The sequence below is a fragment of the Myxine glutinosa genome, chromosome 6, assembly GCF_964187855.1.
Source record: "Myxine glutinosa chromosome 6, kmMyxGlut1.1, whole genome shotgun sequence".
Taxonomy (NCBI): domain Eukaryota; kingdom Metazoa; phylum Chordata; class Myxini; order Myxiniformes; family Myxinidae; genus Myxine; species Myxine glutinosa.
The window spans coordinates 157,842,587-157,859,190 of record NC_136266.1 but is presented as its reverse complement, the minus strand read 5'-3'; the positions used below and the strand labels follow the sequence as shown (position 1 = coordinate 157,859,190).

Sequence of the window (16,604 nt, the reverse complement as noted above, 5' to 3'; positions counted from 1 at the left end):
AAGGAACGGGAAGTGACGGGAGGAACAGGACCGCGCGCGGAATTATGGGAGCGAGGAGAGGACAGGACGTAATGAGGATGTAACGGAAGTAGCGGGAACGCGCGCGGAATTATGGGAAGCTGCTGTTGTCAACGTTAGTTCTGCTGGTCTGCTCCACGCACACAATTCCTTTCACCTGTTCCTGGTTACCTTATGTAGTTTTACATTTGACTTCTAAAGTGGAAGATCTGCAATTTATAGAAGAATGAATGAAGAAAAGGTACGGAAGGATGTTGACACCTATTAATATTATATTGTCCCGCTTTGAAAGTGTTTGTTTACAGACTTTAAGCTTTATTTCGGGGTTGATTCGTTTTGAAATTAAATGAAAGGAAATAAATGATCTTGCAGTTGCAGGGGTCTTCGCATACCTCCACCTGGCTGAGCACTTTACGTTTTGTATTCACTGATGGGTCGGATCTGGATTCGGACCTGAAGCAAAATCGAATCGGCTTCTTTGTCACCGACCCAACTCGTTCACCAAGTTTCGTCCGAATCTGTCCGTAACTTTTTGAGATACTATTTTTTTTTACAAACAAACAGACAGGTGTGAAAACAGGACGGTATTACCTCTGTTAACCTTCGGTGGCGGAGGTAATTATCACCAGTATCCCGTTGGGATTCCAAGGGTCCTCGTCCGTTTGTATTAATACGTCTTCTTCTTCTTCCATTTGCTCAAAATAACGAAAACTGGTTCTTTACAAAATTGATGATTTTATGCAGCCTTGACCTTTGAGCTTTAGATCAAAAAAAAAAAATGATCAGCTTCAAGCTTTTGATCGGTGAATCAATTCATTGACCCGATATGCAAATTCTTAAAATTTCAGGTCAATCGGATGAAAATTGATGATTTTACGTAACCTTGACCTTTGACCTTGTGATCTAAAAAAAAAACAATCGTCTTGTAGCTTTTGATTGGTGAATTAATTCAGTGATCCAATATATAAATTCCTAAAATTTCAGGTCAATTGGATGACAATGGTTGATATGTGACGCTGACCTTTTCATTTTTTACCAAATTATTAATTAACCTTCTCCATTTTCTCATAATAAAGCTTTGTTGAAAATTTGATGACAACTCAAATGGTAATTTGAAATTTCAGGTCAATTGGATGACAATTGATGATTTTAGGTAACGCTGACCTTTAACCTTTTGACCTTTTGACAAAATTATAAATTTTCCTTTTCCATATTCTCATAATAAAGTTTTGTTGAAAATTTGATGACAAAACTCAAATGGTAATTTGAAATTTCAGGTCAATTGGATGACAATTGATGATTTTAGGTAACGCTGACCTTTAACCTTTTGACAAAATTATTAATTTTCCTTTTCCATATTCTCATAATAAAGTTTTGTTGAAAATTTGATGACAAAACTCAAATGGTAATTTGAAATTTCAGGTCAATTGGATGACAATTGATGATTTTAGGTAATGCTGACCTTTAACCTTTTGACCTTTTGACAAAATTATTAATTTTCCCTTTCCATATTCTCATAATAAAGTTTTGTTGAAAATTTAATGACAAAACTCAAATGGTAATTTGAAATTTCAGGTCAATTGGATGACAATTGATGATTTTAGGTAACGCTGACCTTTAACCTTTTGACCTTTTGACAAAATTATTAATTTTCCTTTTCCATATTCTCATAATAAAGTTTTGTTGAAAATTTGATGACAATAGCTCAAATGAAATAATTTTACGGCCTGGCCACACACACACACACACACACACACACACACACACACACACACACACACACACACACACACACACACACACACACACACACACACACACACACACACACACACAACCCCGTCTCCTGTTGTGGAGGGAATGGGCTAACTAGAAAGTATCTCACAAAACAAGGCCTGTCCGTGTCCGCTTGAGAAGGGTTGTATCGGGCATTCTGATACGGGAGGGTGAGGGTAGTTGTGCAATGTGCGTAGAATGAAAAACAAACTGTGATTTTTACCTCCACCACCAAAGTTGGAGGTTATGTTTTCACCTCTGTCTCTGTTTGTTTGTTTATGAACAAGATATCTCAAAAAGTTGTGGACGGGTTCGGACGAAATTTGGCAGAGATGTGGCTTATGTGACAAGGACGAAATTATTAGATTTTGGTGAAGATCCAAATTCGGATCCGGCTACTAGAATTTTTAAAGTGATTCTTCACCATTGGGAGATGGGGCCAAAAACGATAGGATATCTCAAAAAGTTGTGGACGGATGATTTTGGATTAAATGTGATTCTGTATTGTGCTTTTCTGGTCTACTCTGGAATACAAAACGTAAACCGTCCACCTGGCGGAGGTATGCTCTCTACTGAGTGCCATTCTAGTTATCCCATGTTTTGCTTGCCCCTCATCGGATGATAAAATGGTTGATACAAGGTTAATGTACAGTAATCAAATCGAAGATATCAAAAACAAATCGTGCTTTCGATGGTTTCCCTTCTTTCTTGTGTCAGACCCCCACCCGGGCTAAAGAATCGGGGAATAACAAGGAAAAACTCAAACAATCCAAAGAGGGTGGAAGTAAGGGGGACAAGCAGAGGCAGAGGACCACCACCCAAGAGCTCAAAGCCCGACAGAGAGCGGAGGTGAGAAGTTTGGCCGAAGAATGAAGGTGTTGTGCTACTTTTATTAATAGCCATGTGTCCTATTTAAGATCGTGGCGATGCTGAAGGCACTCTCCTGGACTGTTATGTACTTCTTTGTAAAAATCACTATGAACACCAAATCGAATAGATGCGATCTGTTGAAATCAGAGTGAGAACAGCACAAAGGTGATGAACATAAATGTAGTAACTCGTACTTATGTTAATGTTAGGCAGGGATGAACATGAATACAGCAAATAATTAAGCTGCTCATTCTCTTCTTCTTCTTCTTCTTCTTCTTCTTCTTCTGTAATGCACATAATTATTCCAACGTTCTTGGGCTAGCTGGGGGAAGCTTGCTCCACGTCTTTCACGAACCGGCTGGCCAGGCCTGACATCCGAATAAGGTCGGTCAAGTTCTGCACATCATTCTCATCTTTCCGGGTACGTGACAGCTGCAAGTCAGTGTGGCAAGCACTTTCAGACTTTCGTTCCAGCGTTTCTCTGATTTTTCTGAGGCAGGTGCTTCTGTGCTTTGCTACCATGTAGTATGTTACTACTACTACCCTGCTACCAACTACCACAGCACCTGGTTTTAAGCTAAATCCTTTGGTGCCACCAGCAGGTTGTTTACCTTCTCTTCGATGGTTTGATCCACTGGTATTCTCCCAAAGGGATTGTTCTTTCCCAACTGCACAGGAGAATCTTCCATTCAGGAAGTACTTGATGATGATCTTCAGTGAATCTTGTCATCTTGGTGTAATACAGAGAGAGGTACCTGCTGTAGTTCACTCTGTCATATGCAAAGCACCGTGGCAGTTGCTGTCTAATTGGTGACAGGTGAAGAAGCCAGTTACCCTCCCTTGATGCCCTAATTAATCCCAGTCGGGTCTCAACTACGTATGTCAATTTAGCTCATCCAGAACGCAGCAAGCTCTCCCACATCGTGCCGAAGAAATGAAAGTTACCTATCGAATGATGCAAATGATCAGCTACTACTTCACGAGATGTGATGGACAAGATCTTTGCATCCATTTTTTCCAAATCAACACAACAAAGTCGCTGATCAGCACGGAGCTGGGTAGCTTGGAGGGTTTTCTTGGAATTTGATGACTTCTTGTACTTCCTGTTTTTGTTACAAAAGATGCACACTGCGTCATACACTCTGCTGGAAGTGCTGGCACTAGATGATCGGGTAGACTTTCTTCGATTGTCATCATTGGAGTTTGGAGGAACAACCAGGTTTCGGGTCACTAGATTGTATTTTACATCAAGAGTCTTCTTCATCGTAAATATGCTTCTACAATTTGTGTGATTATACACCACTGGAACAGTTCCTTCATCCGATGAAAGCTGTATTGGCTGAAGTCTTTGTACCCTTGCCACCAATAATAGTGTCCCATGATGCCGAGTCTCGGGCCTCACAAATTCTGTAATTGGGTTACCCTGGAACATATTGTTGCGGATCCCGGGTTCGTCGACGTACTAAGGGGGGTTTATGACCCCGTTCCCCCTCAAACTCCGGTTCCACAGGTCGTTGACCGCGAGCGACTAAACTCGTGATCGACGGGGTGCTAAGCAACTCCGATCGCCAACCTCCCAGCCACACGCTGGAGTTTGCTGGTCAAATAATCCCAAATACCTTCAAGACACGCAGCCGAAGAAACCAGGGATCGAACCCTCGCTTCCCACACTTTATTGCGTGCCGAGCGGATTTGCACTGTGTGGAAAGCGGCGTTACCCGACGTGATTTACGGACCTGATTCAAGCCAAATTCGGTCTCGGAAGATGCTAGGCCAATGGCGAAAAGACGTACCCGAACAGGTTTGAAAGTAACAACAAAATGTACAGCCTTTTATTTACAAGGCAATAGAAAGAGACGAAGATGCAGCCTTATTCATTCCTAACCTATAATAAACCCCACAGGCGCCTTCACACACACACACACAGGGAATGACACACCAGTTATTCTCGTACCGATGTACATGCTGCGATTGACTCAAGGGTGGCTCCTGCTCTGCGCAGAGCGCAGCTCGATCCGGACGTGCAGCCAGGATGAGGTAAGGTCCGAAGGACGAACCGCCGCCTCGAAGTCAGCACGAACGACGAACTTCAGCACCGGTTGGACGAGCTTCAACACAGGCAGGGCTAGATTCAGCGCAGGTTGGAAGACCAGCTTCAAGATGAGTTGCGGGAGGGGTCAACGCTTGCAGGTCAGCCGGATCAGAGCGAGGGATCGGCGAGGAGCGATGATTCTGCACTTGCAGGTCGAATCAGAGAGGGGCGTCGTCGAAACCAGAGCAAGAGCGTCGGCGAAGCAAGAGAGTGAAAATGCGATGGGCGGGGGGTTTATCAGACCCGAAAAGCTTCCAGAATGTTCCAAAGCCTCCCATTGGCTGAGGTTGGTCACGTGCTGGCCTTCAATCCCTCCTCCCCCTATGAAGGTTTCAGTCCTCCTTCCCTCTTTCATTCGGGGAGGTTTCACAACCCATTGGTCGCTTGCCGGTGACGTGTCCCCAACCCCTCATTGGTCACTTGGGCTTCGCTTTTTGGCCACGCCCTTCTTTACATCAAAATGTCTTCCTTCAGCCACACGAAGGTTTCAAATCCTGCCTAAATCAACGCATATTTGGTCTCGATTATTACACAATGGAAAGGGGCAAATCTTTACATTCAATAAGAAATAACTAACTACTGCAGGCTACATGTTGTCGTGCAATTAACTATAGGGGGTTTGCCTTTATGGTAAAACCACAACAATATGATGCAGGTATGTGTTTGAGTGCACCACTTTCTTTGCTGGATTTCCTTCTTCTTCTTCACAGTCCATGTTGGCTTTATATATGAGCATCTGAAATGAAATAAAACAATGTAAATATTTTGTAATATGTATAATTTTGGGTATGGCATGATAACTTGCAATAATGATATAAATAATTTAAAGGCAATACAAAATATATTTATTTGGCTTGGGGGAGATGCCTCCTCCCCCTCCCACCAACCCCTAATTATGCCGCTGATCCTCCACTGTATGTCCAATGTGCACTGAAAGACATTTAGTGATGCCATTAGCATCATTATAGTGACACCTGTGAGAGACAAGTTTGATAATTTAGCGACAAGGTGATCCTAGTTTGCTGACAACTTGAACCACAAGCAAAAATAGACAATTTTTAGCATTTTGGGGAAATGACGTCTTTGTGACACTAAGCTGCCATTGTCACATGTCTTACTAATACACATGTTTGTCATCGAGGGGAACCTGTCCCCCTGAGTGGTTCCGAAAAGTTGTCTGGCTCAGTGGCTCATGGACTAAAACCCCACTTAACCCACCTCTTTTTAAATTATAAACAATAAATAGACTTCATGAAAGTTATTGGTTCTTTGTTTCAGACCAATGAACCATTTAGCTTAAAAGCCACCAAATATTCAATGGAGACAGCAATGCCAACTTTTTGAGCTATAATTGCTCGTTTTGTTTTGTTTTTAATGAAGAATGTAAACTTTAGGAATTGCTATTACAATGTAGTTGATGCAATGTGCCATTTCAGCCTCGAGTCATGGTCCCAAGTTTGATCCTCATCGTCACGCGTCCAAGTTTGTGCCTTTGATTCATGTCCACAAAAATAGAGAACAAGAATACCCAAAACCACTTCTTATGTTACAATGACCGGGTCATATATGCACTATTTTATGTTGGGAAAGGAATAAAATTTGAAAAATGGAATTGGGTTAAAATAAAGTGTGGGTGGAAGAGTGTAGAAGGAAGGAAAAAGGGAGTGGGGGGCATGTTGGGAGAAGATTTGTAGTAGGGAGGCCAAGTGCTTCTAAAATTACATGCATGGCATTTGGATGTAAAAAGTAGTTTGAAAGTTGCAAATTATGTAAAATAGGGTTGATTAAAAGATCCAGGTGTCTGCCACTCCAATTTTTCCCATTTAGTGGTCATTAAGGGTCTTTTGTCCTCAAAGAGGCTGTCCGCTTGGTGCTTCGTGTTTTGTCATTGGGATTCCCATATCGACATCATTGTGTTGATCGCCGTTGGTTTCCATATCGGATCAATTCCCATATCGACCTCTCACCTCTTAACTCCTCGTCCGCCGCCGTGCCGATACTTGCCTGTTGTTTTGCCGTTCTGCACGACTTCGACCTTCAACCGCGTTGGGAATTGTGCACGGACTTTGGGGAATGTTACCTTCCACTCACGTTTGGCGTATCGTGAGTTTATTGCTTTGAGAGCATTGGGGAATGATGGTACCATCATATTGTTACGGTTTTTAGAACCTTCACTTCTAAAATAATAAGCCTTGTAAATAATTCCCTGTAAATATCCCCATCTTCCCAAAGGTCAAAGATTGCACCCTAGATAGGCCACGAGCAACACGTAGGACACCATAGGATCTTCTTTAGTTATCTCATTAGTATGTGTTTCAGTTAAGGATCTGTTCCCAATAGTTTGACTCTGCGTTGTATTAATCAAATAACCTAGGCCCCTTTTCAAATCACCTTCATTTTGCGGCGTAGCCTCTCCAAATTGGTGTTCCTCGCTTTTGGTTGTTCGCTGCAAGCCGCTTGAAGTACCAACCAAGAATGAAGGTGTGGAGGTTGAAAGAGGTGACAGTGAGGGAGGCATTAAAAGAGAGGCTGAGTAGGGTAGAGGATGATGTGGTTGAGCTTGAAAGTGGTTGGATGTCAATGAAAGATAGTCTGTTGGGAGCCGTTGGTGAGGTATGTGGATGGACAAAAGGACCACCGAGGCAATCGGAAACATGGTGGTGGGATGATGAAGTTGGAAGGAAGATTGACGAGAAGAGGAAGAAGTTCAAGGAGTGGCAGAAGGCAAAGGGTACGGGGGCAGAAAAGGCAGAGCATGAAAGTTATAAGGCAGCCAAGAAGACTGCAAAGAAAGAGGTAGCAAAGGCACAGGAGGCATGCAGGAAAATGTTCGGAGAACGCTTGGATTCGGAAGAGGGTCATCAGAGAGCGGTATTCAGGATTGCAAAGCAGATAGCGAAAGAGAGGTGCGATGTGATGGGGGTGAGTTGCTTGAAGGATGAAGTGGGACAAATCGTTGTGGACCCAGATGGAATTAAAGTAAGATGGAAGAGATATATGGAAATACTGTTGAATACAGAGAATGAATGGGATGGCAACATAGAGAGTAACCCAGTTTTAGGACCGGCAGAGAAGATAACCGAGAAGGAAGTTGAGGAAGCGATAAAAGCAATGAAGAGTAGAAAAGCGGGAGGGCCGACGGGAGTTGTGGGAGATATGTTGAAGGCAGCGGGAAATTGGGGTGTGAAGAGAATGACAGAGATCTGCAATCTGGTGGTGAAAGAAGGCCACATTCCAGTGGATTGGGAACCGAGTACCCTCGTCCCTCTATACAAGGGGAAAGGTGACCCTCTGGACTGTGGCTCGTATCGAGCGATAAAGTTATTGGAGCATGGAATGAAGGTATTGGAAAGGGTGTTCGAGAGGAGGATAAGGAAGAAAGTGAAGATTGACGAAATGCAGTTTGGATTTATGCCAGGAAGAGGAACGACAGACACGCTTTTTATTGTGAGGCAGTTGCAGGAGAAGTACATGGAGAAGAGGAAGAAGTTGTTTCTTGGGTTTGTTGATCTGGAGAAAGCATTCGATAGGGTTCCACGTGAAGTCGTGACATGGGCATTGAGGAAGTTAGGAGTGGAGGAATGGTTGATCAGAGTGGTGATGGCAATATACAAAAGAGCACGCACAGCTGTAAGGATGAAGGACGGGAACAGTGGTGAGTTTGAGGTGAAGGTGGGAGTGCATCAGGGGTCGGTACTAAGTCCACTACTATTTGTAGCTGTGATGGAGGTGGTGGCTCGGAACCTAAAGGAGGGTTTACCGTGGGAGTTGTTGTATGCAGATGATCTGGTGTTGATTGCAGAAAGTGTGGATGGACTGAAGGAGAAGATGAACAAGTGGAAGGAATGTATGGAGACAAAAGGTCTGAAGGTGAATATCAGAAAAACGAAGGTGATGGCAAGTGGTAAAGCATGTGGTGAGGTGGAAAGAACTGGGAAGTGGCCGTGTGCTGTGTGCAGGAAGGGTGTCGGAGTGAATTCCATTCAATGTACAATGTGCGCTGAGTGGGTTCATCAAAAATGTAGTGGTCTGAGAGGGTCATTAACCAGTGTGGCAGCTACATTCAAGTGTAAGGTGTGCACAGAGGGAGCTGCAGATGGAGGAAATGTTGAGTTGGATCTTGGAGACGGCGTGAAGCTGGAAGGTGTGAAAACATTTTGTTACCTAGGAGACATGCTGAATGGAGAAGGTGGATCAGACTCGGCAGCGGTTGCTCGAGTAAGATGTGCATGGAAGAAGTTTCGGGAACTGAGTGGCGTGCTGACGAGGAGGGGAGTGTCGTTGAAGCTGAAGGGAAAGCTGTATGCTGCATGTGTGAGAAGTGTTATGATTTATAGGAGCGAGACATGGGTAATGAACGTAGAGCAGCAACGAAGGCTGGAAAGGGTGATAATGTGAATGGTTCGGTGGATGTGCGGAGTATCGTTGAGAGAGAAGAAGACAAATGATGAATTGCGAAAGATGATGGGAATAGAGCCTGTGATGGATGCTGTGAAGAGAAACAGGTTGAGATGGTTTGGTCATGTGTTGAGGAAGGATGAAAGTGACTGGTTGAGAAGAGTGATGGAAATGAATGTAGAAGGAAGTAGAGGACGGGGAAGACCGAGAAAGACTTGGCTGAAGATGGTCGAAGAAGAAATGCGGGCAAGGGGGCTAACAAGGAGAGATGCAGAAAATAGGGCAATATGGAGAAGATTGTCATGGGGACCGCAAGGCTAAACCCCGCTCTAGCAGGGAAAATGGCCTTAAAATGCCTGTTGTTGTTGTTGTTGCTGCAAGCCGCCATAAGCCACGCGGCCGAGTTGGAGAAGAAGGGGGAGGAGCGCCAGGAACGAAGGCGTGGCCCATCAACGCACCATCAAGGGGCGGACCGGTGAGCGCTCACGACCAATCAGGGCCGAGGCAAGCTCACCGGTGGGCGTATCCTAAAAGCAGGCGGCTTAATACGCGAGCGGCCAATATAAGCGGCCGCGTGGGACTACTTGTGAAGATGAGCCAGAGGAGTGAGAGAGCCAGAGGAGTGAGAGAGAGCCAGATGAGTGAGGGAGCCCGAAGAATCAGAGTGGTGAAGGAGACCTTGCTTGCCGTTTTCACGAACTGTTGGAGGCGCGCAACTGGTTGAAGGCGAAGGAGTCAATCTATTACGTACGCAGCATCCCAGTCTCCCCCCGCGATATAATTGTCCGGTCGCGTTCAACGACACTCGGAGCTGTTTGCCGGGTTTCGCCTCGAACCCGGAGCATGGACCGGAGCGCGAGGTCGGAGCCGGACCTCGACGCCGACCAGCTGCCTGGACCCTTCTCTTCCTTCCCACCACCACCACCTTTTCGTGTAAGTATGTTTGTTCTGTCCTGGGCGTGTTAATTAAGAGTGTTTAAGGATTGCCCTGTGTCCTTTTATTTCCTTCTTGTATATTCTTGCCCTTTCGTTTCCTCTTTAATCATTCCTGTATAATAAATCATATTTGTTCTTTCTTTTACTCTCGTTTCTTCTTATCCGATCGCTTTCGTCCTGTCCCCAATTGATATACGTGGCACGATTCGAACCGCTCGGAATCGGGTTTAGTCTTTTTGTTAACGGCTCGGATTTCGGACTGCTAACCGCTCGGCAAACTCCATCTTGTCCGGGTCCGAGCAGGGAATTATATCCCTGCTTTGCGGAGGGATTGGCAAAGGTATTTGGGAACCCGTTGACCAATCACCCTGGCCAATCTCACCCCGCAAAGGAGCGTGTAATTTCCAGGAACGGGGGATCGGCCAGTGTAAACGACAATGGGATTAACCCCCCCCGCCCCCCTTCGTAAGGGGAGTGCCGACCCCCGAATCCGCAACAATATGTATTGTTCATTTGATGCAAGTGATATTTTCATTGTACTTTATTTAAGAGTGTTATTACAGTAATACCCCGGCCTACGTCATTAATTGGTTCCATAAGCCGTGACGTAACTCGGTTTTTGACGTAAACCGGGCGTGATGCCTTTTAGCTCTTTCACGAGCCTCGATCTTGTATACACAAAAAAAAAAAAAAAAAGCCTTAAAATGAAGACAAACACTGTAAAACTAGAGTAAATAACTCGCGAAAGTATATAACTATCGCTAAACCTTAAAGAACACTACAAACACATTTTAGTCATATTTTGTAATGAGTAATGAACACAATTAATAAATGAATTTGCAAAGAATAATGAATAAAATTAATAAGATTATGTTATTCACCTTAAACATGGCGTCTCTTCTGAACACAATCACACATTTTAGCAGTCTAAGCCGGCGGCGCTTTTTCAGTGACGTATGCGAGAATACGTTACCTATCATGAATGATGGTCGATACCGTCGACCGTGGCAGCCCTAAGGCATAGACCTTACCGCGAATCGGTAAATATCAACAGAGGGCACTCCACCGCAAAGCATGATGGGATCGAAAAGGGGGCAAAGGTAAACACGAACCCAGAAGAGGAAGCATCTGTCTACGATCGACGCTGTGTTTACGGAAAGGAAGATGGCTAATGTGAAAGAAATTCAGCATTTTTTGGCATTAAAATCCAGCGATTTAAAGAAATATTTGAGGGAAAGGGGGGTTCCCATTGGAGAAGAGAAACAACCTGCTTATGCAAGAACAGTTCCTGAATGTTGAAACCTCGATCGGCCATACAAATATCGCCGGGCTGGAACTTGTCTGCAATGTTCGTCATCTTTACAATTTTTTTGTCCGACGTGTTTCCTCCTGTAGGTTTGGAAATGTATGAAATTGTTCCGCTAGGTGTAATACCAAGCAGTCTGTCAAAGTGACAGCGACCGCCGGCGGCGCAATTGCCCCTTTCCGATCCCATGACGCATTGCAGTTCCGATTCGCGATAAGCTCTATGCGCTATCACCGACACTTTTTCACCTTTTTCATACCTTTTAATCAGATTTAACTTATCTTCCATCGTAACCACATTACGCTTGGAAACACTAGCATTATCCTTCTTAGGACCCATGGCTAACACAGACACAGTAAAGGAATACTGTACGTCGCCTCTGTTTTGAATGAGAACCAGCAGTTGCGCGTACGTACAGTATACTGTACGTACATTTTAATATTTTTTAATGTGCTTTTTATTGTATTTTAAATTGTTTTTTAGCTTCTTTTATTGTTAACTTATGTACTATTTTATTTAAATTAAAATAGTACAGATTAAAATAGTACTTATGTACTATTTTATTTATTTTAAATATATTTTTAAAGAATTTTTTTTTTTAACGTCCGTAGGAGTGACGTAAAGTCGCACATAATGATGTTCGCTGAACTGAAATTTACTCTAGAAGAGTGGCATAAAGTCGGATTTGACGTAGGTCGAAATGGCGTAAAACGGGGTATGACTGTATTGTGTATGTCCTGTGATGGATGCTGTGAAGAGAAACAGATTGAGATGGTTTGGTCATGTGTTGAGGAAGGATGAAAGTGACTGGTTGAGAAGAGTGGTGGAAATGAATGTAGAAGGAAGTAAAGGACGGGGAAGACCGAGAAAGACTTGGTCAAAGATGGTCGAAGAAGAAATGTGGGCAAGGGGGTTAACAAGGCGAGAGTTCTTCATACAATTACTTGTTTTGTTCTACAATTTCATTGTTGTGGTTTTACCATGGTTTATTAGAACACTCAAAATAACAAATCTTTCTGCCACGTTCCCTCAAGACTCTGAAGGGCACCGCACCGTAACCGGAGTTTAGGGAGGTAACACATAACAAATTGGTTAATAGAATACCTAAACCATCACCCTTTCCTCCAAATCTGTAACTTGAAAAAAATCAATTCATTAAGTCATTAATTGAATGACTAAATAATTAATCGATTAATCAATAAATCAAAAATACCATCTACAGCCAAATCACTTGGTCATTGTCACGTCCAAATTTCAGCTTCCTAACTCAAAAGGTGCCTGAGATAATGCCCAGAAGAGAAAGGAAATAAATAAGTCCTTATTTAATCGATAATAATTAAGTAATTAATTGATTAATCAAAAAACAAAAAAATACTGTTTTTGCCAAAGGACATGCTCACTATTGTGCCAAAATTTCAGCTTCCGAGCTCAAAGGATGGCTGAGATATCGCCCGGACAATCAAGAAAAAAACCGGAGTGAAAACTGAGTACTCCCTTTCAGCGCTCGTCATCGCCGAGCCCCCTTCGGTGCCTGGCGATGATGTGATGCAGCGCCTGGAGATGGAATAGGAAAGGAGTGGTGTACAATAACTACTTGGGATGTATGCTTGTGTTAAAAAATGCATCAAAGGGAATTATTGAGTCTTTAAAAGCCACCGCTTTGCGTTACAATTAGGTCTGGGCAATAATGGACAAACCTCCTACATCACGATAATGTAAATACCTTCATGTAATTTGTGTCTTGAGAACCATGTAACCTACAATAATGTCGTGTGACTACCCTGTGGTGAACACCGCAGGGCGACACAGATGACCAAACGAGCTTTAACTCCGAGGCGTTTAATTCAATGGCGGTCCTTCATTATACGCGCGGGGAGAAATTGGGAGAGAAGCCGTGAGCGCTTACCTGCATCAGTCCACCCGACATCCTCGACCCTGTAATGAATCAATTCAAACCGACACGGAATTAAAATGTACAAAAATAGCAGCTTTATTAAAGGAAATGCCGGTCACAAAATAATGCACGATAAAAACTATGATTCCTAAACGGGATGTCCCCACACACAGACTCAAATTAAAACAATGGGAAATATAACTGTAAAAATTAATATGTGTTTGTGTGGCACTGAGCTCTAATCGGCTCTTGAATCTCGTCAGGAATTGTCAAAACCCCCTCACGGCCTTGGTGGCAAAACTCTTTCTCTCTCTTTTTCGACTCTTGTGGCCCGCATTGAGCAAAGGTGAGCCTTTTCAGCTCTCTGGCCTCTTTCAAAAGGTGGCCCATTGGCCTGAAAAATGCTTTGGCCTTCAATGAACGAAACACGGTAGGTGAGTGGCATGGCATCATAGTAAGCACCGCAGCATGGCAGACATGGCAAGGCAACATGGTAAATCAGGTCTGGCAGGCATACCCGAGGGAGGTGATGATGGTGCTCGGCCATAACCTAACCATTCCCTTACCTTTAATCCCATGGGCCTATCCTCGTCATGGTATATGCCTCCCCCTCCCCCAACAAGTCTTTCACGAACTGGCTGGACAGTCCAGATATTTGACTAGGATTTGGAACTTGGCCATTGTGTAATTTGGAATTTCTTCATGGTGCTGGCGATAGCTCACCTACTTTTCCTGAAGGACACCATGGGATCTTTAACGTCCACCAACTTATGCCGGCAGACGGGATTCCAGTTTAACGTCCATCCGAGGAATGGCACACACATTGATGAATCGCCCTGCTTGTGAAACAGCGGGATGACAGTTTATAGCTGGGTCGGAATTTGAACCCAGGTTATACAGCTCGGAGGAGCGTGTGCACATCTCAAGGCCATCCTGCCAGCCCATGATGCAAACCGTAATCCTGCTAATGAATGTAAGGAAGCCTTGACATTGTGATATAAGATTATTATCTGTGCTGACATGCTTGACTCCTGTTTGGTAAATGTGTTTTATGAGTCATTAACTGCAGATGTGTAACTGTACGCGATGTTCGGTGTCACTCAGATCTACGCCCTAAACAAGGTGATGACAGAGTTGGAACAGCGCCAGTTTGAAGAGTTTCGGCGGCAGATGCTACTTGGTGAGGCTGGCGGAGGTAATCAGACCCCAGATACCGAGGTCATGCCAGCCTGCCGCATTTGAAATCACTCAGACATGTATCATCGCTCATATAGCTTAAACTTCTTGTCTGCCAGTTCACCCAGGTGTCATTTTGTACGCGGTCAAGGTGTGACCAACCGTTTGTCATTTGGCACAGTTGAGAAACCTTTTGATGCCGTCCACATTATTGGATATGAAAAGGAAGGAGAGGGTGGAATTGGGTGAGGGGAAATTGAATAAAGGAAGACAAAGTAGAGAAATGAATTCATTCATTCATTCATTCAAAGTAGAGAAAATGGACTGACGATTTGGACTGACGTTTACACTTTCAGAACATGTGCAAGTAGGAGTGAAATTTGTTTGCTTTTAAGTCGTGTTTTACTAACGTTTAATGTTTTTAGATTTTGCTTCAAGCAAAGGTCATAAATTTGATGCTGTGGATTTGTAAACGTTTTATACAAGTAGACAGGTTGTATTGCTTCATTTTAAACAATAATTGGTGTAATAATCTAATGCCGTACCTACTACTAAATAGTGTATTGGGATTCATAGACCTTGGTCAATGTTGTCAGGTTTGCAAGTAAATATTTGGAGATAAAACACTAAAAGGCTACATTTTGTTCCACGTTGAATTCTTTCAGCTCAATATTTTTAACTTTCACTGAACAACCAACTCGTCACACATGTATGTAACTTCTTCTGAGGTTTTATTGAACTTTGAATAAATTGTGAAATTATACTGTGGCTGAACGTCCTGTTTTGAATGTATTCGTGATCATTTGTATCATGGTTTTGATGTGGTACATGTCTACAGCAATCAATTGAAAGGAACCTCATGCTGCATTGCATTGCAGGATGGTGCAGAGTTAGTGTGATCGAGTTGTCCATTCTTGCTTGCAACTATAAACTTTTGTACTGCTGTGACACAGGGTGCTGCATGATCGTCCCCAATCCAAAAACATGGTATTTTCTTCCCTCAATAACCCCCCAACGCCACCCCAATCCTTCCTCCTTCCAAATTTCCAGTTTCTCCTCCTGAGAGTTCCCTTCTATATCTATCTTGTCCATCCCCATGCATCCTCTTCTGCTTCCCCTCTCCCCCCCCCCCCCCCCCCCTCATTTCACTCCTCCTCATTTACCTGCCTCCCCCTGTCTTGGCCTTCAGCTCTGCTGTTTGTGTCCACCCCCCTCTCCTCTCCCTGCTGTTTCTTTTCTCCTGTTGCACCCTGATCTGTTCAGTGTACTAGTACAAGCTCCTCCACGAGCCTCAACTATGTATCCAATTTTTATAAATCAGGAAGTCACTAGATTTCCGATGTAGGGATGGCACACCATATGTTTAATATAACGCAAATCCTCCATAAAGTCGACAAAGATACAAACTTACAAACCTACAAGGTACCCACCAGTCATCTGCAGAGGATTTCACATCCAAAAACGCTCAAGAAGCTCTGAGGTAGCATTGCTGAATTGAAAAACTGACACACTCAAGAGCCCATTTGTAATTCTTCTGTTCAAACAGGTAAAAGATTTGGATAGATTCGGACAAAATTGGTGGACAGTTTGGATATGTGACATGGACGAATCGATTAAATTTTGGTGTAGATCCGGATCGGCATACGAGGAATCTTCACCATTGAGAGATGGGGCCAAAAACGATATATAGCATGATATTTTAAAAGTTGTGGACCACCTCACCCAGGGGTCATCCACCAAGACCACTTCATCTGCTAAGTTTTGTCATAATCCATCCACAACATTTGGAAATACATACATATATATATATCTGTGCAGCGTCTGTCCTGTTTTGTCACTGAACTAGTTTCTCCAACATTTGTGAAATCGTACCAAACTTCTGGTATGCACATATCTCTCCCGTCGGTATGTCCTAAGGGTATTTTGTTTTTTAAATTTCCAATTTTATTTATTTTTTTGGAATTTTTTTTTTTTTTCAACTTCAATTGTTTATAAAATGTGATATCACGTATATTACAAATACATTTGTGCAAAATAATTGTTTGAATTATGATTGGTTTAAACCATGACAAAACGGCACCTCGGGTACAGTCATTTATCTATATGTCTACACATCTGGGCAGTGTCTGTGTTGTCAC

General features: G+C 43.3%; 2 protein-coding genes and 1 long non-coding RNA gene across 3 annotated transcripts in view; 1 reads left to right on the top strand and 2 right to left on the bottom strand.

The window, feature by feature from the left end:
* The window catches only part of LOC144892686 (uncharacterized), a 451,569-nt gene that overhangs the window by 371,895 nt on the left and 63,070 nt on the right, over window positions 1-16,604 (bottom strand). The gene's annotated exons all lie outside the window — the stretch shown is intronic.
* On the top strand, window positions 14-15,234 carry SVBP (small vasohibin binding protein). Its single transcript, XM_068103326.2, has 3 exons — window positions 14-259; window positions 2,512-2,643; window positions 14,395-15,234. Exons 1-3 carry the CDS (start codon window positions 245-247, stop codon window positions 14,530-14,532), a joined length of 285 nt encoding a protein of 94 aa, XP_067959427.2. The 5' UTR covers window positions 14-244; the 3' UTR covers window positions 14,533-15,234.
* The window catches only part of LOC137417423 (uncharacterized), a 31,281-nt gene continuing 19,149 nt past the window's right edge, over window positions 4,473-16,604 (bottom strand). Inside the window, exons 2-3 of the long non-coding RNA XR_010982430.2 lie at window positions 13,303-13,331; window positions 4,473-5,492 (exon numbers count right to left, since the gene is read on the bottom strand). This is a non-coding gene — a long non-coding RNA (uncharacterized LOC137417423). The remainder of the gene's footprint in view (window positions 5,493-13,302; window positions 13,332-16,604) is intronic.

Bases quoted from the DNA above. Each gene is read 5' to 3' on its own strand.
- SVBP (XM_068103326.2), top strand. The intron at 2,644-14,394 runs GTGAGAAGTTTG...GGTGTCACTCAG, and splicing joins AAGCCCGACAGAGAGCGGAG to ATCTACGCCCTAAACAAGGT.